The sequence below is a fragment of the Uloborus diversus genome, chromosome 3 (genome assembly GCF_026930045.1).
Source record: "Uloborus diversus isolate 005 chromosome 3, Udiv.v.3.1, whole genome shotgun sequence".
Classification (NCBI taxonomy): Eukaryota; Metazoa; Arthropoda; class Arachnida; order Araneae; family Uloboridae; genus Uloborus; species Uloborus diversus.
In genome coordinates this window covers 56,128,748-56,147,365 of record NC_072733.1, presented here as the reverse complement: position 1 = coordinate 56,147,365, position 18,618 = coordinate 56,128,748, and the positions used below count along the sequence as shown (strand labels likewise).

The following is an 18,618-nucleotide window of genomic DNA, read 5'->3' as shown; positions in this document are numbered from 1 at the left end:
CAATAGTAAGATATTTCATGTAATAAGTGATTAAATATACAGTGAAACTTCTCTGGAGCGACCACTCTCCGTTCCTGGAAAAAGTGGTCGTTAATGGAGGTTGGTCACTCTTAGAGGTCATTTTCGAACATGCAAATGCAGCACCAATAGCTGTTATTTATCTTCTTCCTGCAGTGTATTAATCAAGAACATTATGATAAGAATGTATTTAAATAGAGAAACTTTTCATTTTTTATATAAAATATATTTTTTGCATTAATTTCCTTTCTGATCTTCCTTTCTTGTGATGGTTGATAACTTCTACAAGTTTCTCGAGAGTGGGATAACTCACTTTTTCAGAATTTGGACTGCAAGGTATGGTGATGAAATGCAGAATGCAACTTCACTAAAACTAATTCTTGAGCTATTCAAATGCGCTAAAAATAGATTTTGTCCACTGTAATGAACTAGAAATGTTCAGTTCTAACCCCCCTCTCCTGTAAGCAACCAAGAAATTCTAAGAAACAACCTTTTAAAGAAGTTCTATTTTTATCAACCACCATCAATGATAGGCGTCCGCTTGACTTGCCTCGAGATGTGCATGTGCCACCTTAGCTTCCCAAGGGTTAGAAAAACAACGCCTTCCTTTTTGTGACATTTTTTATGTTCCAAACAGAGAGGGCAAGAAAGGAACACATTTGGACCCACAGAAGAATAGATTTTAATCCATTATTCTGGTTTCCTTCCACCTTTGTTAACATGAGAAAACTGATCTGTGTACAAACTAAATGTTCTATTGCTTTTCTTTTGTTGTCACTCTCTTTTTTAGTTTTCTCTAACAAAAATTCCTATATTTGTTAATGCTGAGGCTCACAATTTGCCGGTAGTTGGAAAAGGCTTCAATGGTCTTTCCCAGAGGTATTTTGACATTAGTTATGTACAGGGGAAAATCGGTGCCTTAGAAAAATGGTCGTTAATGGAGGTGGTCGCTATATATTCCCTCACAGAAGTTTCACTGTACTAAATTACACACTTAAATGCTAACATGGTATTTTCAAACTGCTTTGATGTTGATGTTTTAAACAAGCTCTAAATTCAGTGGAAATATATGCTGTTTAGTTTAAAAACAAACTTTCAAAAGTGTTTTCTATAAAAGTATTTGTTTTTGTTTTGTATTATAAAATTATTTTCTTCTTTGTAATTTATTTTAGATTTGATATACCAACAAGAAAGGAAGAGTTTTTCTCACCTGCTCAAAGATCTAGAATAGTTCAATTCATTTTAAAGCGTAAGAGTTTCACAAGCGATCATACGGATGTGTTCGGATTTGGTAGGTGTAAGCCCATCATTTAAAATTCACCTTCATTTTCTTCAAAAATTTAGAAATGCAGGGCTAAAAATTATTTATATATTTTTTATGCATGTAAAGTGTAATTTCCAATTGTATATTTAGAACGAGAAAAGATTATTTTTTCATACAAAAACATGAAGGCTTTTTTACATATATTAGAAACTTATTTTGTTTTAAATTTGTAATAAAACACTTTTATTTTAAACATTGATGCTATTTGAAATTTAATTTTATTTAGTCTTGCCTATTAATTCTATACCTTTGCGACCCAGGTTCTATGGCAACTTGCGTGTTGCAAAAGTAAAGTATAGTAAAACTCTGAAAACAAGATGCATGACCTTAAAAGAGTTCATTTCTGCTCAGGGAAAATGGAGCAATGTTTATATTTTGTAGGACAATAATCTATGAATTTTATTATTGGCAAAGAAGCAAACTCCATTATCCCATTTTGGCGGATATAATCATCTATTCTCTTATCGATCAAAGTTTAAGCTACCAGAGTCAAACGTATGGAAAACAAAATCCGGGGTACAAATATGAAATCACCACTCAAAGAATGAATAAAAAATAAGCTGAAAATGAATAGTATGTTTGTTGCATTTTATTTTAAACTAGCGATACCCGCGCGGCTTTGCCCGTAGTAGAAAATTAAAAGATCATTTGGTTTGCCTGTATATTTACAAATAATGGATGATGAATTTCTCGCCAATATGGCTATGTACATTTGCTCGCCCATGTTACAGTTCCACGTTATGATAATTTGCAGGGTAAAATGTTCTTACAATTGAAATAGAAAAATAACAAAATTGAATTTTTGAAAAATCACTTCGAGGTGCACATCCCCATGCTACAAATTAATTCTGTGCCAAATTCTGTGAAAATCAGCCAAATGGTTTAGGCGCTATGCGGGTCACAGGAATCCGGACCGAGATCCAGACAGAGGGACTTTCAGCTTTATTATTAGTAGAGAAGAAATAAAGATTAATGTAATTCCTAGCTAAATTTGACTGTAAAAATACAATTGACCTGAAAATATCACTGATCCAAATGTTATTACTGCACACATTGTAGTTTATCTTATCTGCAGCTAAAAAAACAAAGTTATTGATGCCTCCTGTTCCATAGTATAAATACATTTATATTGCAAAAAATAAGTAAATAAATAAAGCAAGATTTATTTATTTAAAAAATGTATCTATTAAGTTGTACCCTAGCACAAATTAAAAGACTAAACTATTTGTAATGATTTCATTTATTTTGTGTCGTTGCATGAATGTTTTGTTCACTATTTGCTGATATATGTTCTATGATTAGGTATCAAGAAATTGATTACTGATGGAATTTACACAGCGGCCTATCCTTTGCATGAGGTACATATGCAAGTTTGATTTTTTTATTAATTATTTTATTTTTAAAGAAATTATTTCAAAGAATAACTTGATTTTTTTTTCTTTTCTTATTTAGGGAGACCTAAAAGATAAATCTCTTTTAAACCCTCGCTGGTTTTTGCAGAAACACTGGGCTTCATATTCATGCATTTTCAAGAAGCAGCCCTTAGATGAAATAAAGTATGCTCGGTTTTACTATTAATACTGTGCATAATTTGTATATATTTTCCATGTGCTTAATAGTTGTAATGAAAAAAAAAATTCTTCGGATTTTTATTCTTACTTAATTGATAATGCTAACTATGTTGCTGTTTATTAAATGTATTCATGAACATGGGATGTAAGAATTTTAATCTTTGGCTTTTAATGTTTGTGCATTTGAATATAAGTACAGTTTAAGACTCCAGATCCTGAATACTCAGGACCAAGACCTTTCTGGATTTTGGATTCTGACTCGCAAAATAGTGAAACTCCCCTGTTGTGCAGAATGTGTTATGTTTTTCCTAATTTCCCTGATGTTTGTGCTAAATTTTTTTTATTTTTTGATCAATCTGAATGAACGTATGCTTTATTGTTTGCTAAAACAAAAGTTGGAGATAATTCGCAGAGGCATATACAGTCGCACCTCTATATATCGAAGTAGCAAATTGCCGGAAAAAAAATTCGATATATAGAAATTTTTATATATGGAAATTATCTCATTTTATCATAAAAATCTCCTAAAACATTAAAATTAAAGCTAATTTTTGTGTATGAAACCCTATTTCTAATTTATACGAGCATCAGATTAAATGAAAATTAATAATTAAAAAATTAACAGAAATTACTTTTTTGCGCTTTCATACATCTTCATTCTTCAACAATTCAACTTGATCCGCAACATTAGGGGATTTTCGTTTTGACAATGTAATCAAGAGATAAGTAAAAAATCACATTCTACCTAACTTAAATGATTTTTACTGAAGCTAAAAAGACTAGGAATGATAATCAACACAGAAAAGGGATAACTTGAAACTGATTTTACAGTGCTACTGGTTAAAACTAAGATTTAAAATAAACTTGAGGGAATTTAAGAACTCCATAACAGAACAACGACCTATCTACACACCCTCAACCCCAGATTCCTTATGAGTTTCGTAGCAACCTTTAGTGAACATAATTTTCTCCCGTAACCTTCAGTTTTCATGAGACAAACAGTAAAAAATGGAAAAAAAAATCTACGAATGTCTCGAATTTTTTTCGATATATAGAGATTTTTTCGATACACAGAAACAATTTTTCTATATAATGGACATAGAAATTTGCTGGGATTTCGATATATAGAAAATTTCGATACATGGAAGTTCGATATATGGACGTTCGACTGTAATTTGCGAATGTTTCTTTTAATTTGCAATTTGTGCCTGTTGATACAATAAATAATTCATATTTTGATTAAAAATAATTTTGTACTTTTGTTCAGTAAGCTATGTATTGCATACATATGAAAAGAAAAAGAGAATTATCTTCAGCCGAAAGTGGATGTTAAACAATTGCTGCACAATTACAGCAAAAACGTATATTTATGTATAACATGTGGCACCAAAAGAACGTTTTCAAAAAAAAGCTGAACTGAAAGTACTATGTTTTTAACAAACTATAGCCAATCGTTAACAATTTTGAACTTCTAAAACTGAAAAAATAAAGGGAATTTATTTATTTTTTTTTAAATTGAAGTGAGAAAGTTCAGGGTTTCAGGATTCCAAAATTGAGGTCTCTTACTCTAACTATTACATATGTTTATACAATAGAACAAATATCATGCCTGGAGGTAACTAGTTATATTTGTCATGTTTTAGTGCAATACTTGGTTAATTTTCCAAGATACTGTAGAGCCTTTTAGTTCGTCAGCTTCTATGCTTTTTGACAATACATAATGTTTTCAATTTGTTTTTAGGCATTATTTTGGTGTTAAAATTGGCCTCTACTTTGCTTGGTTGGGATTTTACACTTACATGCTAATTCCAGCTTCCATTGTTGGCATTTTATGCTTCATCTATGGGTGTATTACTTTGAATTCCAATGTTCCTAGGTGAGTTGTTTGCAAAAAAAATATTTTTCTTGCTTATCACCAAAATATTTGTCTTGCATATTTAATTTAACTAAGCAATATATTTTTGGCAATTCACAGTCCACATAAAAATGCTATTTTCATTATAAGCATAGATAAATATATGTTCTACAGATATATGAATAAGGAATTGATAACAATAATTACTTTCTCATTATGACTTTTGTTAAACATTTTTTCTGGTATAGACTTGCCTTTGTATCTTTAAGCCTTGTTGTACAGTGCTATACTGCCTTGGGTAAGTAAAGAGCAGTAACTACAAATTTTTATTTTATTTTTTGCATTTTTGTTACCTATTATATTGGTTTCCTCTGGGGGGGGGGGGAAGCGCGAAAATGTCAAATTCTGAAATTTGCCTTGCTAGTATTGAATCCAAAACGTGTTTCTTCAAATATCTTGCAAACTCATATCTGCAGATACTCAACTGGTATGTTTAAACATCTTGTGATTCGTGGTGAGATATCTCATGCATTTAACTTGTAAATCTAGAACTAGCTATAAAATAGCTAAATTTTTCACAAATTAAATTCTCAATCAATTTGCTGCAAATTCATGCACAGCAAAAGTATTTAAATAAATATAATCCTTTAATCTTCTGTCTTGTCTTTTTCAGCAATGAAATATGCACCAGCAAGCTAATCATGTGTCCTAGATGTGATAACGAGTGCCATTATTGGACCTTGAATGAGTCATGTAATGCTGCTAAAGTGACCTATTTGGTTGACAATGCTGCTACTGTCTTTTTTGCCATTTTTATGTCCCTTTGGGGTAAGTATTTTTTAAGATTTTTAATTTTTTCCATTAGTTCTCATGTTTATCCTCCCTTAGCCTGGGATGATGCTGTAAATTCAGCATTTTTTTTTTTTTTTTTTTTTGACTCTTTTGGGGTAGAAGTTTCTGTAGTTTCATGAGTGTCTGACCATGGCCCCACTGAATACTTAACGGCCGTGGCAATCGCTGAAACTCATGGCAACAAAGAGGGCGCCACTGGCTACCCCTGTTTTTGTTTCCACTTGGCGTGATTGTGAGCGTTGGCGCTTTGGCATCTCTGAATACGTGATTTCTCGACTTATTATCGGGCGTACGTCATTTGAAGAAAATTTTAATTTCAAAAGAAGGAATGAAGAGAAAAAGTGCTGAATAAACATTGTATTACAAAGGTGAAGAGCATTTCTTATTGTTATTTTAAATTTTTTATTGAAAATCCCCTGGGGTTTCCTTTTTGAATACAACAGTTCTAAGATTGATGATATATGGCAGGCAGCCCTCATTTCTAATTTTACATGCTCATTTACGTGCGAATTTTTTCTGCTCAATAAATTACATCCAAAAAAAAAAAAAAAACATACTCCGCAATCTGTAAATACATTCATTTCTCAAAACTTGAGAGGGTCATTCATTGCCCCTTTTGACCATGATGGGGATTAGAGGGGGGGGTATAGGAATTTACGTTAACAATTGCCATTCTTTTCGCTCGTAATGTAGTGTATATTTTACAACGAACATAATTTAATTAAAAATGTACGCTTGGGAACAGGCCCGACAATTAAAAATTTGCGGGGGGGGGGGGGGGGTGCACAGGTTTTGTGTTCGAGAAAAAAACAACAAAATACGAGCAAAATGCCTAATTTTAGTATGTTTGTAAAATTTAGGGGTGTTATAATTGCCCCCTCCCCCCCCCTTCCATGATATCCCCACTTGACAGCCCTGGTTAGGAATATTCTTTTTCAAATGAAGAAGAACAATAGAAAAGTTAAAAATATGATGGCAATTTAAGAAAATGAATCATTAACATAATTTTAAAAACATTTAAAATCAGAGTGTAACTAATAAATGGTTCTACGACGGGTCCGTGATTCTCGCACCAATATTTTACGGACACCAAAATAATATCATTTATCTTTTTCCCTTTCCATTTTTAGCACATCTCATGTTATAATAACTTTAGTGTAGATTTTAGTAGTATATTAGTGCACAATACGCATGAGATGCACAAACGTTTAGTGCACAAGAGCTATTTCGAAAAAGTGCAGATGTTTTTTCCTTACAAAAGGAAATTCATAGCATAATCAAAAAATAAATAAAAATAACATGGAGCTAGAAAAAACTTTCATTTTCCCGAAGCTTAGTTTTTAATTAATTTTTTTAAATGTCCGATTTTGAAAATAAGGCGTGGTCTTTATGACGTCACAAATGATGTACTTTGGCGCATCTGTGTACCGCGTTTCTACGTTATGATGATCAAGAAGCGAATTACATATTGCACTCTACGCTTACTATCAATCATATAGTTGCCAACACTTGTGAGTAAAGAAACTAATTGAATATTGTGCTCTGTGAGTGACATCAGTGAATGGCATTTCATCATTTGTGATGTCATCTGCAGAAGCGTAAGCAATGAAAGCGCACCGATTAATGCATTATTTTTTAAATATTAAACTTAGTCAAGTTATTTTAAAAAATGGTCAAATCCTATGATTTTAAAAATGTTCTTTCAAAAAAAAAAAAAAAAATTCCCTTAAAAATTTTCGCTCGTTTTATAAATAACTTTTATAAACTACACAAAAAAAAGTCCGCATAAAAACAGGTTTGAGTGTACATACACACATCGGAAGGCGCACAGACCGGAGAGCATTCACTTTAGTTCAGGTTCTATCCCCACCCCCAGGCTCCCACCTTACCGTTAACATCCCAGGTGCTATTACTTCAATATATTTTTCAATTATTATAAAGTGTTCACGCAAATAATAATTTTTATGATAAAGGTCAGATTCGGCCATAAAATATTTATCTTATTTACAGACTCATATTACCTATTCTAGAAAATCAACAGTCATATTATGACGGTTGCAGATTTCTTGGTCATTTCCATTTCATTCCATTTGTAGAAACAAGAAACCCAACGAGTAGGATCCTATTGCAATTCATGATCGTGAATAACTTTATTCGAACTCAAGCAGCCAAAATTTAAATTATTATTATTTTTTTAAATTTATTTTTTACATTTAACAAATACATGCAATAGGGAAAGAAACTCCTCAAATATCTACACATGAATTTGTAAAACTAATTTTTTTTAAAAAAATGTGGAACAGATTATTTTACAAAATGTAAACACTGTTGATATTTTGTAAAATCCTAGCAAGGGAGAGTTCCGTACAAAATTTATTTTGTCCTTGCAAAAGCAAAACAATGATATGATTTTTTTTATTTGCCATTTTAAAGATATTTTTAAACATACATTCGATTTGCGATAGCTCGAATGTAAAAAAGAAAGATGGAAAACTTCGACTTATCGAAAGTTTGACTTAACGATAGTTTTGGTTTTGATATTTTAATACTAAAAACCATCGAATGCTTTAATATGTACATATAACAGACAAAATTATAGAACTTAAGTTTTTTAGCACAATATGCACAGTTTAATCAAATGTATTGATAGAAAAAAATCAAAAGCATGCTGGAACCGCTTGAATAGAGCTGATTCTACTTCAGGAAATGTGCACATCTTCGTTCGTTTCAAATTCGGATCGGAAATAAAGGTGAAATAATTATTCTCCCATAGTCACTTCTTTCTTTTTTTTTTTTTTTTCGTTCTTTCGAAATAAATTTCGAGTAATCCTGAAAAAAACTTCGAGTTGAAAGAAGTTAACTTCGAGTTATTTATAATAATTAGAATGGAATTAAAGACAAAAAAGTAGGGACTTGATAAAAATTTTGAGTTATAGTAATGTTTCGGACTTCGAGTTATCGCAAATCGACTGTATTTTTAAGAAAATTAAAATATTTAGCGATGTAAAATCCTGTAAACATTGAATTCTAGTCATAAAAAACTATTTTCTACACTTGAAAAATGAATGAGAAAGGAGCTTTGAACTAGAAACTTTGTAAGATATTTGATCGCCAAGTTTGGCAAAATTTGGATATGAATTTTCTGTTGGAAAAATGAAATACACACACACAGTAAGTAGATCGTCAAGAATCCGCAGGAGTCTAAGATCTGCTTACAAATTTTTGTCATCTTCTTCTAATTGTATAACATTAGGAGCAGCTCTAAATATCTAGCATTTCTTAAAATAAAAAAAGGGTGGGGAGGGGGGTAATTTTCCGTTATAGGTACGTAGCGGTGCATTTTTTAAGCTGGCGATTAGTTTCAATTTTATTTATTGTCATGGACTATTTCAAGTTACATATAAAGTACTTATTTGGCGATACCATGAACTATTTTGTCTTTTTAAAGACTTATAAGCGAAGCAAGCCTAGAAACAAAATCAAAAAGTCCATTAAAATAAAAAATAATCCTCTGAATAATTAAGTTTCTCCATTAAGCGTAAAATAATCCAACAAATCATGCACAAACTATAAATGAGCATGTAAAATTAAATTAAAAGAAATTGCCAAACCAACTTTAGATGCTCAATTTACGCATTAAATAATCAGCTGAATAACATTACTGATTCGATTCGAATTGGTTGATTCGGTATATTTCTGAGCATCTTGCGAAATATTAATGTTTGTTTTCAGTTTCATTTATTAATTAAAATAAACAAGCTTTGAAACTTGTCGTTGATTGGTTGATGCAACCGTGGCTTGTGGGGCCTCCTTGCGGTCAGAATGGGCAAATATGAAGTTTTGAAGTTTTTCCATCTAGTGTGGCCATGTTCAAGTGCAGAAATAGTTGCCCCGGTTTAACACAGGAAAGTCAAAAATTGTCAAGGCCTGGTAAGCGCCAGCGCATTCAGTGAGGCCATGGTCTGACGAAGCCTTTCCCTTGCTTTGAAATTTTATTATGCAGTTGATGATCTATTTTACATAATCATTGCAGATACAAAGCAAATTTATAATATTTTGAGCTTGTAAAATCAGAAAGTTCTATAGAATAATTATAGTTTTTGTTTCTGAGGTTAGCCGTGTTGAAAACAAAACGTAACAAAACCGAAAAAAGTTTCAAATGAATCAAATACTGCAGTGAATTTAGTATATTCACGTCTATTTTCGGTGTCACTTTAATTCAGACTCGTTTTAGTTACTGAATGAAGTACTGAAGTGCATGAAGTATAAATAATTTATTTCATCAAAATTAATAACTATCTTGTTACTGTTTTGTACCTTCAGAAAAAGTGTCGTTCAACAAAGTGATCAAAAGCTGGTGTTTGACTGGTGGTCTTAAAATTTCTGTTTCCTCCTCATTGTCTGCATTCTTTCAGTATGCAGTTCAATAATGTCTTCAACAATGTTTCTTCCGTGCAAGCCATTGTCATTTTTACAAAATCTAAAGTAAAAAAATTGATTTACTAATATTTAAACAAAAAATACTTAAACTAAAAGTTTCTGCTGGTGCTAAATAATGTTTTGCAAACAGATATACAACCTAAAACAAATAATTATTGAAAATTTTGACATTTCTGCTCTTTTGTATTTTTTAGTTTTGGTTTCTAAATTGAAAAATAAAATAAACCATAAACAGGGGCAGCTTCCCCCCCCCCCCCACCCCCAATCGCCGCCGCTGAATACCTTTGTCCTAAAAAGAAAATTTGATTATTTTTGTCAGGTTTTAGCTGGTAACATTTTCCTCTTATTCCTTACTGCTAGACATTTTTAATAGTTTGATCACTAGTTGCCATTATTTTTGCCGCTCTAAATAAAATTTTTACTGAAAAAAATATTAACAAGTGCTTGGATATTGGCTCATTATTAACTTGCTTGTATATTTTTGATTCATCCAACTTAACAAAAAATGAAAAGAGGCATTAAAATGATCCAGCAGGTATGAGTGTGGAGGTCATAATCTTCATCACACACAGATGGCATCATTTGCAAATGTCTTTCTTTTGCTTGGGGGGTGGGTGGGGATTTTACTTATTGCATATGAATGACACTACGATTTTTCATTCTTTAGGAGTACAATGAAAAGATATGAAATTAGTAAATACCTTTCTCTTAAAAGTGAAATATAACTAAAGGTTACAATTGTATAAATTTATAAAAAAAAAAACTGCAGATGCTTTTTTGGGCCGGGGATTACAAGGAATCTCTTTTTTAAACTCTGACACACAAGGAAGGGAGTTATAAATTTGAGAAGTTTTTTAATCTTTGAAAAGAAAGTTGATAGTGAGTGTTCTTAGCTAGGTTGCATCTTCGGATGACATTAATTAACGAAGGTATTAATTAAAAACCTCTGAAAGGTTGTTTGCAATTTTTGTAGTGAAAACATTTTTAAAAATTTACAAATTTAATACCAAAGTAAAGAGTAATTTTTTCTGCGTGTGATGGAATGTGTTTGGAAATTCCATGTTACATAGAATTTGAATTATTAACGTTTTTTTAAAAGCAGATTTTAAATATGGCTAAGCCTTTTTTTATGATTGGTAACCGAATTCATTGTTGACCGACAAGAAAAGAAGACACAATGATTTAAAAAAAATTTCAGTTGCAGGTTTCTATGAAATAAAATGCTTGTAACTGATTTTAATAGTATAAGGCTTTTAAAAGGATTTTCAATTTTCCTCTTGATTCTAAAGTTGCAATTCAGTCGGGGGTTTTTTATTTTGAATTTTAGTTATTTGTCCATGCAAAAGATGTTAGCTTATGAATGAAGAGGCAGTTGACAAAATAATAACTAATGATATTTTATTTTCACGAAGAAAGCAACCTTTTTTGGAATCTTTTTGTTTGCTTGCTTGTCATAATGAATTATTTCTTTCAGGCGCTGTATTCCTAGAAATGTGGAAGCGATATTCAGCAGATATAACTCATCGATGGGACCTTACTGGTTTTGATACATCAGAAGTAAGTATAGTACCAGTTTCTCAAAAAAAAGTTTCTAAATTGCAGTATCAGCACGACTTTGCATGTAGTAGAAAATTAAAAGGTCCTTTGGTTCGCCTGGTGTATTTACAAATAATGGATGATGAATTTCTCTCCAATATGATATGTTAATATACTCGCCCATGCTATGGTAATTTGCTTGTCCACGTCATGATTATTTACTCGTCTACGTTATGGTAATTTACTCGTCCATACTATGGTAATTTGCTTGTCCACGTTATGATAATTTACTCGTCTACGTTATGGTAATTTACTCGTCCATGTCATGATAATTTGCTCAATAAAATGTTCTTAAAATTGAAATAGAAAAAGAAAAAATCGAATTTTTAAAAAATGGCTTCAAGGTACTGTCCCCTATTCTCCAAACTAATTTTGTGCCAAATTTCATAAAAATCGGCCAAACAGTCTAGGCGTTACGCGCATCACAGACATCCAGACTTTCAGCTTTATTATTAACTAGTGGTACCTGCACGGCTTTGCCTGTAATAGAAAAATTAAAAGGTCTTTTGGTTCGCCTGTATATTTACAAATAATGTATGGTGAATTTTCTCGCCAATTGGCTTGTGCCCACGTTACGGTTCCACGTTATGATAATTTCGCGATTTGCTCGTCCATCTTATGATAGTTCTGTTCTTAAAATTGGAATAGAAAAAGAACCACATTGAATTTTCAAAAAATTGCTTCGAGGTGCACACCCCCATGCTACAAACTAACTTTGCCAAATTTCATGAAAATCGACCAAACGGTCTTGGTGCTATATGCGCGTCACAGACATCCAGACATCCTCCGGACAGAGAGACTTTCAGCTTTATTATTAGTAAAGAAGATTTTACACCTTTCATGTGTTATATAGATACAGTGAAATTCTCTAGAGCAGCCACTCTTCGTGCCTGTAAAAAACAAGTCGTTAATTGAGGTTGGTCGCTCCTAGAGGTTGTTTTTAAACATCCAATTATATCACCAATAGTTATATCCTGCTTACAATATATTAGTTAAGGCCATAAAAATAAATTAATGTTTGAGTAGAGCAACCAATATTTTTGTTCAAATTTTTGATGCAAAATGTATTTTTTCTTACATTATTTTTCTGTTTGGAGATATCAAAATGTGAAGAGAGATTTACCTGCCATGGGGTGCTTTGTTTTTTCTGAAACAACTTTTATTTCTAGTTTTAACTTTTAACTGGAAAAAAATATATATATTAATTTTCTTTATCATAAAAACAATCTAACAATCTAAGTGCAACAAGAGCCTATTTATTTTTCAACTCTTCAAAGAACTAAAAACAGATTCTGATTACTAAAATGATCTAGGAATGAGTTTAAATTTGGAGAAACCACCTTTTCGAAAGCTTCTGTCGTTAGCTACCCACTTCGATGACAAACACACGCCTGACCTGCAGCAAGATATACAAGTGTCACCTTAGATCTTAGCCCTCCTTTTTATAAAATTTTTGGGACTAAAAATAGGAATCATTAGACATGAAAGGAATCCATTTAAAATCCTTAGAAGAATGCATTTTGCCTCTTTCTTTCCATTTTCCTAAGTACAGGGGTAGAAGTAGTCCTATATATCCTATATTTCCTATATTTTCTAAAAAAAAGCATCAAAAGTGTCCTATATTTCCTATATTTTTGAAATTGTCCTATATTTCCTATATTCTTATAGTTTGTTATAATAAACTAGAAAATTACCATTGAAAAACCTTTTGGTCACTTGATTCACACTTTCTTTCACGACGTGACAATTCAAGACTGCTTAAAAACAAGATGCTTGTTTGTAAAAAATATATATATATATATATATATATATATATATATATATATATATATATATATATATATATATATATATATATTTTTTTTTTTTTTTTTTTTTTTTTTTGGGGGGGGGGGGGACTCTCTGCCAGCACCTGTCTCTTTAAATTTTGTCGAGTATTTTTTACAAATTTTTCAATTTGTTTTAAGAGAAAGCTTCAATGATCTATATTTTATGACATGCTCTCCTAACTATTGATGAAGCACTTTGCCATTGAATTTTCACTAACAACAAAATGTGGGAAGATTCAGCCGATATCAATGTTTAAAAAAAGTTCTATTTGAAATATTTAAATGCAGGTAATTAGGCAAAAAAATAAAAAAGATAAATTAACCCTGCCTGGATTCAAAATTTGAACTTCTTACTAAAATCAGAATTTTACATTATTTGAGCACTATATTTTTAGCAGAATTTGTTATTGAAAAAAAGGAAGAAATTTTTCAGAAATTTTTAAAAAAAAATAAAATTTTGACAGGATCCTTCCATTGATACGTCACCATCTTGTTAAAAATTTTGCGGAATTGGGATTGGATGTCACCTGGATGTAAAGTAATTCATTTTGGAAAAATACTTCGTAATGATAAAAATTGATCAACTTTCTATATCCAAATACTTAGGTTTTTTAGTAGTGAAAGTCTTTAGCACCTTTCATAAGATGTAGCATCAGTTGAAAGAGATTTTTCTCGCAAACAAGAAGATACTGACATAGGAAAGATCATCTTAAAGCATTGACTCTATAATAAGAGTTTTAAGGCTATTTAAGGGTAATGCAATTGGGAAAGCAATAAATTATGCATGCATTAACAAGGAAAGAGTTCCGTTTTATCGTGATTTATCATAGTACTAAGTACAAAATTCATAAAGAAATGGGAAATTCTTGTAGAGATGCATAACAATCAGAGGCAAAAGAAAAGCAATGTAGGCAGTCAAGGCATAGAAAATGGCCTTAAATGTAAATACATAGAAAATGGCCTTAAATGTAAATACATATATATGTATAAACATTTTTTTTTCTGAAGCTATTCATTCACGAACTGCAGACTCATTCTAAGTAAAAGTTATAACTTTTATTTGGGATTTTTAATTGTAGCCAGTATGATTAAGTGAAATCATTGATAATAATTTATGCAGGAATATCTAGATTATATATACTATGTATTGTTTATATTTTCATATCAGTATTATTCATAAAACATGTCCTATATTTGTCCTATATTTTTCGTGGAAAATGTCCTATGTATTAAAAATTGACCACTTCTACCCCTGTAAGTAGACAAATACTGATTTGTGTACACATTGTTTTTTTTTCCTTTACCTCTCTTTTGGTTTTTCTCTATCCGAAAATTCCTTCATTTGTTGGTCTTAGTTTTGTGGTTTGTCAGTTGTTGGGAGAGGTTTTGATGATCTCTCTTGGAGGATTTTTTGCATTGAGAAGATAGTGGGGGGAGGGGGGGGGAATCAGTGCCTCAGAAAAATGTTTGTTATTGGAGGTGGTCGCTCATAGATGTTTCACTATGTATAGTAGAGGACTCTGCCTCCTTTATCTGCTTCACTCACAATCCTTACCTTTGGCTGTATATTTCAGTGGCTTTGCCCCTTTTAAAAAAAAATTATAATTGAAAAATAATCATTTGTACTCTTGCAGATCTGACTGTACAGTCAAGCCTGTAATGTGTACAAACTATTATTTTTTAAATACAAGAAAATGTTTTAGAAAGGTGGCTCTTAATATTATAGTACACAATGGTTCTTTATATTCTGATGAAAACAAATTGCAAATACAATTGGACCTCGATATGTGGTACTTGGAATGACCTTATAAGCAGAGGGACCTTATAACCGGTTCATAAACTTTTATCAGAAAAACAAATTCTAAAATATAATGTTTTCAAAACTAGATCACTTGATTAAGTAACGATGTTTTAATTAAGTTGAGTCAATTAAAGTTAGAAACTAGGAAATTATTTGTTAAAATTTTAATTCAGAAAAAAATTCTGTACAAATTAAACGTATCCGTCGTAAATGTGCTTACGACGGACACGTGAACTATGGAGGACCTGCCTTCGAAATTTGTATACATTACTAAAAGTCATTTTTATTGACCTTGATCCTTATCTAAAAGTTGTCACCTTCAAGCCGCAAAACATGAATAGGGACCAACATTAAGGAGCCAGAGGAAACAAAACTTTCTTTTTACCTGAGTTAGGGGGGGGGGGGGGGTGAATGATCGCTCCTACTCACTCCAGTCATCTTCTCTCTACAGCATTCCCATGTCTCTACCCACCGTACTCCTAGAATTTGAGGGAATAAAGGATTTCGTGGAAAAGTTTTCCTTTCATTTGTTGAGCAGATGGCATTTTGTTGATAAAAGATCATGTACTAGAGAAATTTCATGGACAGTGAGGCTCTGAAATCGCTCAAAGAAAATCAGACAAAAATGACCTTATAAACGTTGGTATTATAGGCGGGTGACCTTAGATCGAGGTCTGACTGTATATGAGTTAAAATGTCTCAATGTCTGTGCAAATGGATTGAGCATTATATCTCTGACTTCCTTCAAAAATATCAATTTTCCAAAAAACTGCTGCATGATTTTCATAGTCATCATGTCATCAGATGACATTGCAAAAGAATGGATAAATGTTTTTCTAATGTGCGCAATTGTGTCTTAACTTGAAGAGAAAAGTAGAATTATTTCTGTAAAAAAAAAAATGCTTATGTGATATAAACTGAGCAAGTAAAGTTTTCATTGATTTAATTCCCTTTCCAATTCAGGAGCATCCTCGCCCAGAATATTTAGCAAGATTAGCAAATGAAAGGAAGAAGAAATTAAATTTCATTACGAGGGTAAGTTTGGTTAGGATTTTAAAATTTAAAATTTGTTTTTACTTGATGGAAATTCTTACTTAACTTTAAGAAGTAGTTGAATGAAGACCATGACAAAAGCATTTTTAAAATGTACCTGTTTTTTAGATGTATGAGCCACATGTCCCCTTTTGGAGAAAGCGATTGCCATATACTGTCATGTCAACATCTATTGTACTTCTATTGGTATGTATACATCATTATATCCTTTCTTTTGTTGGTAATGTTATTACTCTGTTAATTTAAAGTTAGCAAATTTGTTGTGAATGACATTCATCCTTTCTAACACTTTGGGCTTATGCTCAAGCAGGACTGGAATGCAATATGTCCTTTCAAATGACCATGCACAATTTTAACTGCGGTGAAGAATTTAAAGCCATACAATTCCATTTTTCTGCATTGGATTCCAGTTAGACAATTTTTTTAGTTTTCAACTGAAAACCAACTTCAGATGGTAGCACATCTGATGTTAGTCGTGTTTTATCAGTTTTTTGACAATTTGGCTTATTCAGTTATACATTTGGCCAAAAGAAACTTTTTAAACATTTTTTTTTTTTTAATGTCAAAACTTGCTGGATTGCTGTGTTCTCATGCTTTATAAGAACTTTTTACTTACTCTCTTGAATTTTTCTTCTTAAAATATTTTCATTTTTGATCTTTAAACTCTTAATAGTTATTGAGCAATTAAAATTGGTTATTGTCCTCATTTTGCCCAAAACCTGATGTTAGCTTATAATCTACATAATATCTTTCAATTGGCAAGTAGTAATCACTTAATCCATTGTAAGATGAGCAATGAAATGTATCTTTTGAAATTTTGCCTTTTTTGCATGCATAAATACAATGTTTCTTTTATTGCTCGTGTTTTCTTTCATTTCATTATTTAATTATTTTTTTCAGCCAGTAAATATCATTTTATTGATGAACCCTTTTTTTTCTCCCCCCCCCCCTTTTTTTTTTGCTATTTTGAATTGGATATTTGGACATTATCTCATTTAAATTTAAAACTCTCTCTAACTTCAAAGAGAGTCTCTTCTGAAGACCCTTTGACACACCAGTTTCTTTAAGTAAAAACATTTAAATTAATTGCTTTTCAGTTTTTTTTTTTTTTTTTTCATTTTTTTTCTTGCTTAAATAAATAGATTTTTAATATTCTAATTTTTGAACAGTATCTTTTTATGCAATTGTGCACATTAAAATGTAGTAAAAGTACTGCATTCTAACTTTTTTAATGATCTTCATGTATCATAGTATAACTTTTAAAATATTAAGATTCAGTAATGTTCTGTTTTATGCTTTTCGGTCTGAATAAAAAACTGAAAGAGTAGACTCAAATTTATGCATAGTTACAACTTATAAAAAAGCAGAGTAATCACCATACTTCAATCCTTGTTTAATTTCTCAGAAGTTGACTCAAGTTATTATTTTAATGTATTTTTTCTCGTTCTGTCAATTTCTACTCTCATTTGTCTTTTATTCTGTTTGATCCCAGTTAAATCTACTTTTAATTTTGCTTAATGCCTCCATTAATCTCCCCCCCCCCCCCCCCCCCAACATTCATGCCTCAATTCTATTTTGGCTCATTTTGCATTTCCAAAACTCAATGGTTAGGTTTATCCATTGTCTTTGCTATTTAATCATCTTTTGTTACTCTTGACAGCTGTTCTTTCAGCCATAAGCTCACTTTTGCATTGAAAAGAATTTTATTGTAGCAGCAAAACATATGCGTTGAATGATTATAATTTTTGTATCTCATTACTGTTGTTTTTATCAATTTTTTTCTTACCTACTGTCCTTTCAATAATTTTGCCTACTAGCAGGCGTTAAGCCAAGTAGGCGACTTATGTTCCGTGAACCATACATGAGGAAAATCGAAATTTTCCTAATTTTACCCTTTTATAGTGATTATACTGCACTTCATTTTAAGTTATATTCAATACAGCTTCTCCTTTTCCATAAATAGGTAACTGTTGCTGTTGCTGCCGTAGTTGGAGTGATATTGTATAGGATTTCCGTAAATGCTGCTCTGCTGCTGAGTCGTGATAAAACTTTGACTACTTTTGCCAGCATCATAACATCTACCACAGCTGCGTTACTCAATTTAGTTTGCATTATGATTTTCAACCAGGTAAGTAATTTTGAAATTGTTGTGCTATTTTTTGTGCTATACAATATTTTAATCAATTCAATTTTTCATTTCAGTTTTATACATATATGGCTACATACTTGACAGAATTAGGTAAGTTTTTTAATACTTTCTAATTCTGTGGTATTTTAGA

The 18,618-nt window shown here is 31.4% G+C and overlaps 1 protein-coding gene across 1 annotated transcript in view; it reads left to right on the top strand.

Moving 5' to 3' along the window:
- Nucleotides 1-18,618, top strand: part of LOC129218029 (anoctamin-5-like) — a 66,999-nt gene that overhangs the window by 17,564 nt on the left and 30,817 nt on the right. Inside the window, exons 8-17 of the mRNA XM_054852208.1 lie at nucleotides 1,191-1,309; nucleotides 2,645-2,700; nucleotides 2,795-2,898; nucleotides 4,655-4,789; nucleotides 5,442-5,596; nucleotides 11,535-11,617; nucleotides 16,250-16,321; nucleotides 16,448-16,525; nucleotides 18,303-18,467; nucleotides 18,542-18,578. Of these exons, the coding sequence (XP_054708183.1) occupies nucleotides 1,191-1,309; nucleotides 2,645-2,700; nucleotides 2,795-2,898; nucleotides 4,655-4,789; nucleotides 5,442-5,596; nucleotides 11,535-11,617; nucleotides 16,250-16,321; nucleotides 16,448-16,525; nucleotides 18,303-18,467; nucleotides 18,542-18,578 (1,004 nt within the window). The remainder of the gene's footprint in view (nucleotides 1-1,190; nucleotides 1,310-2,644; nucleotides 2,701-2,794; nucleotides 2,899-4,654; nucleotides 4,790-5,441; nucleotides 5,597-11,534; nucleotides 11,618-16,249; nucleotides 16,322-16,447; nucleotides 16,526-18,302; nucleotides 18,468-18,541; nucleotides 18,579-18,618) is intronic.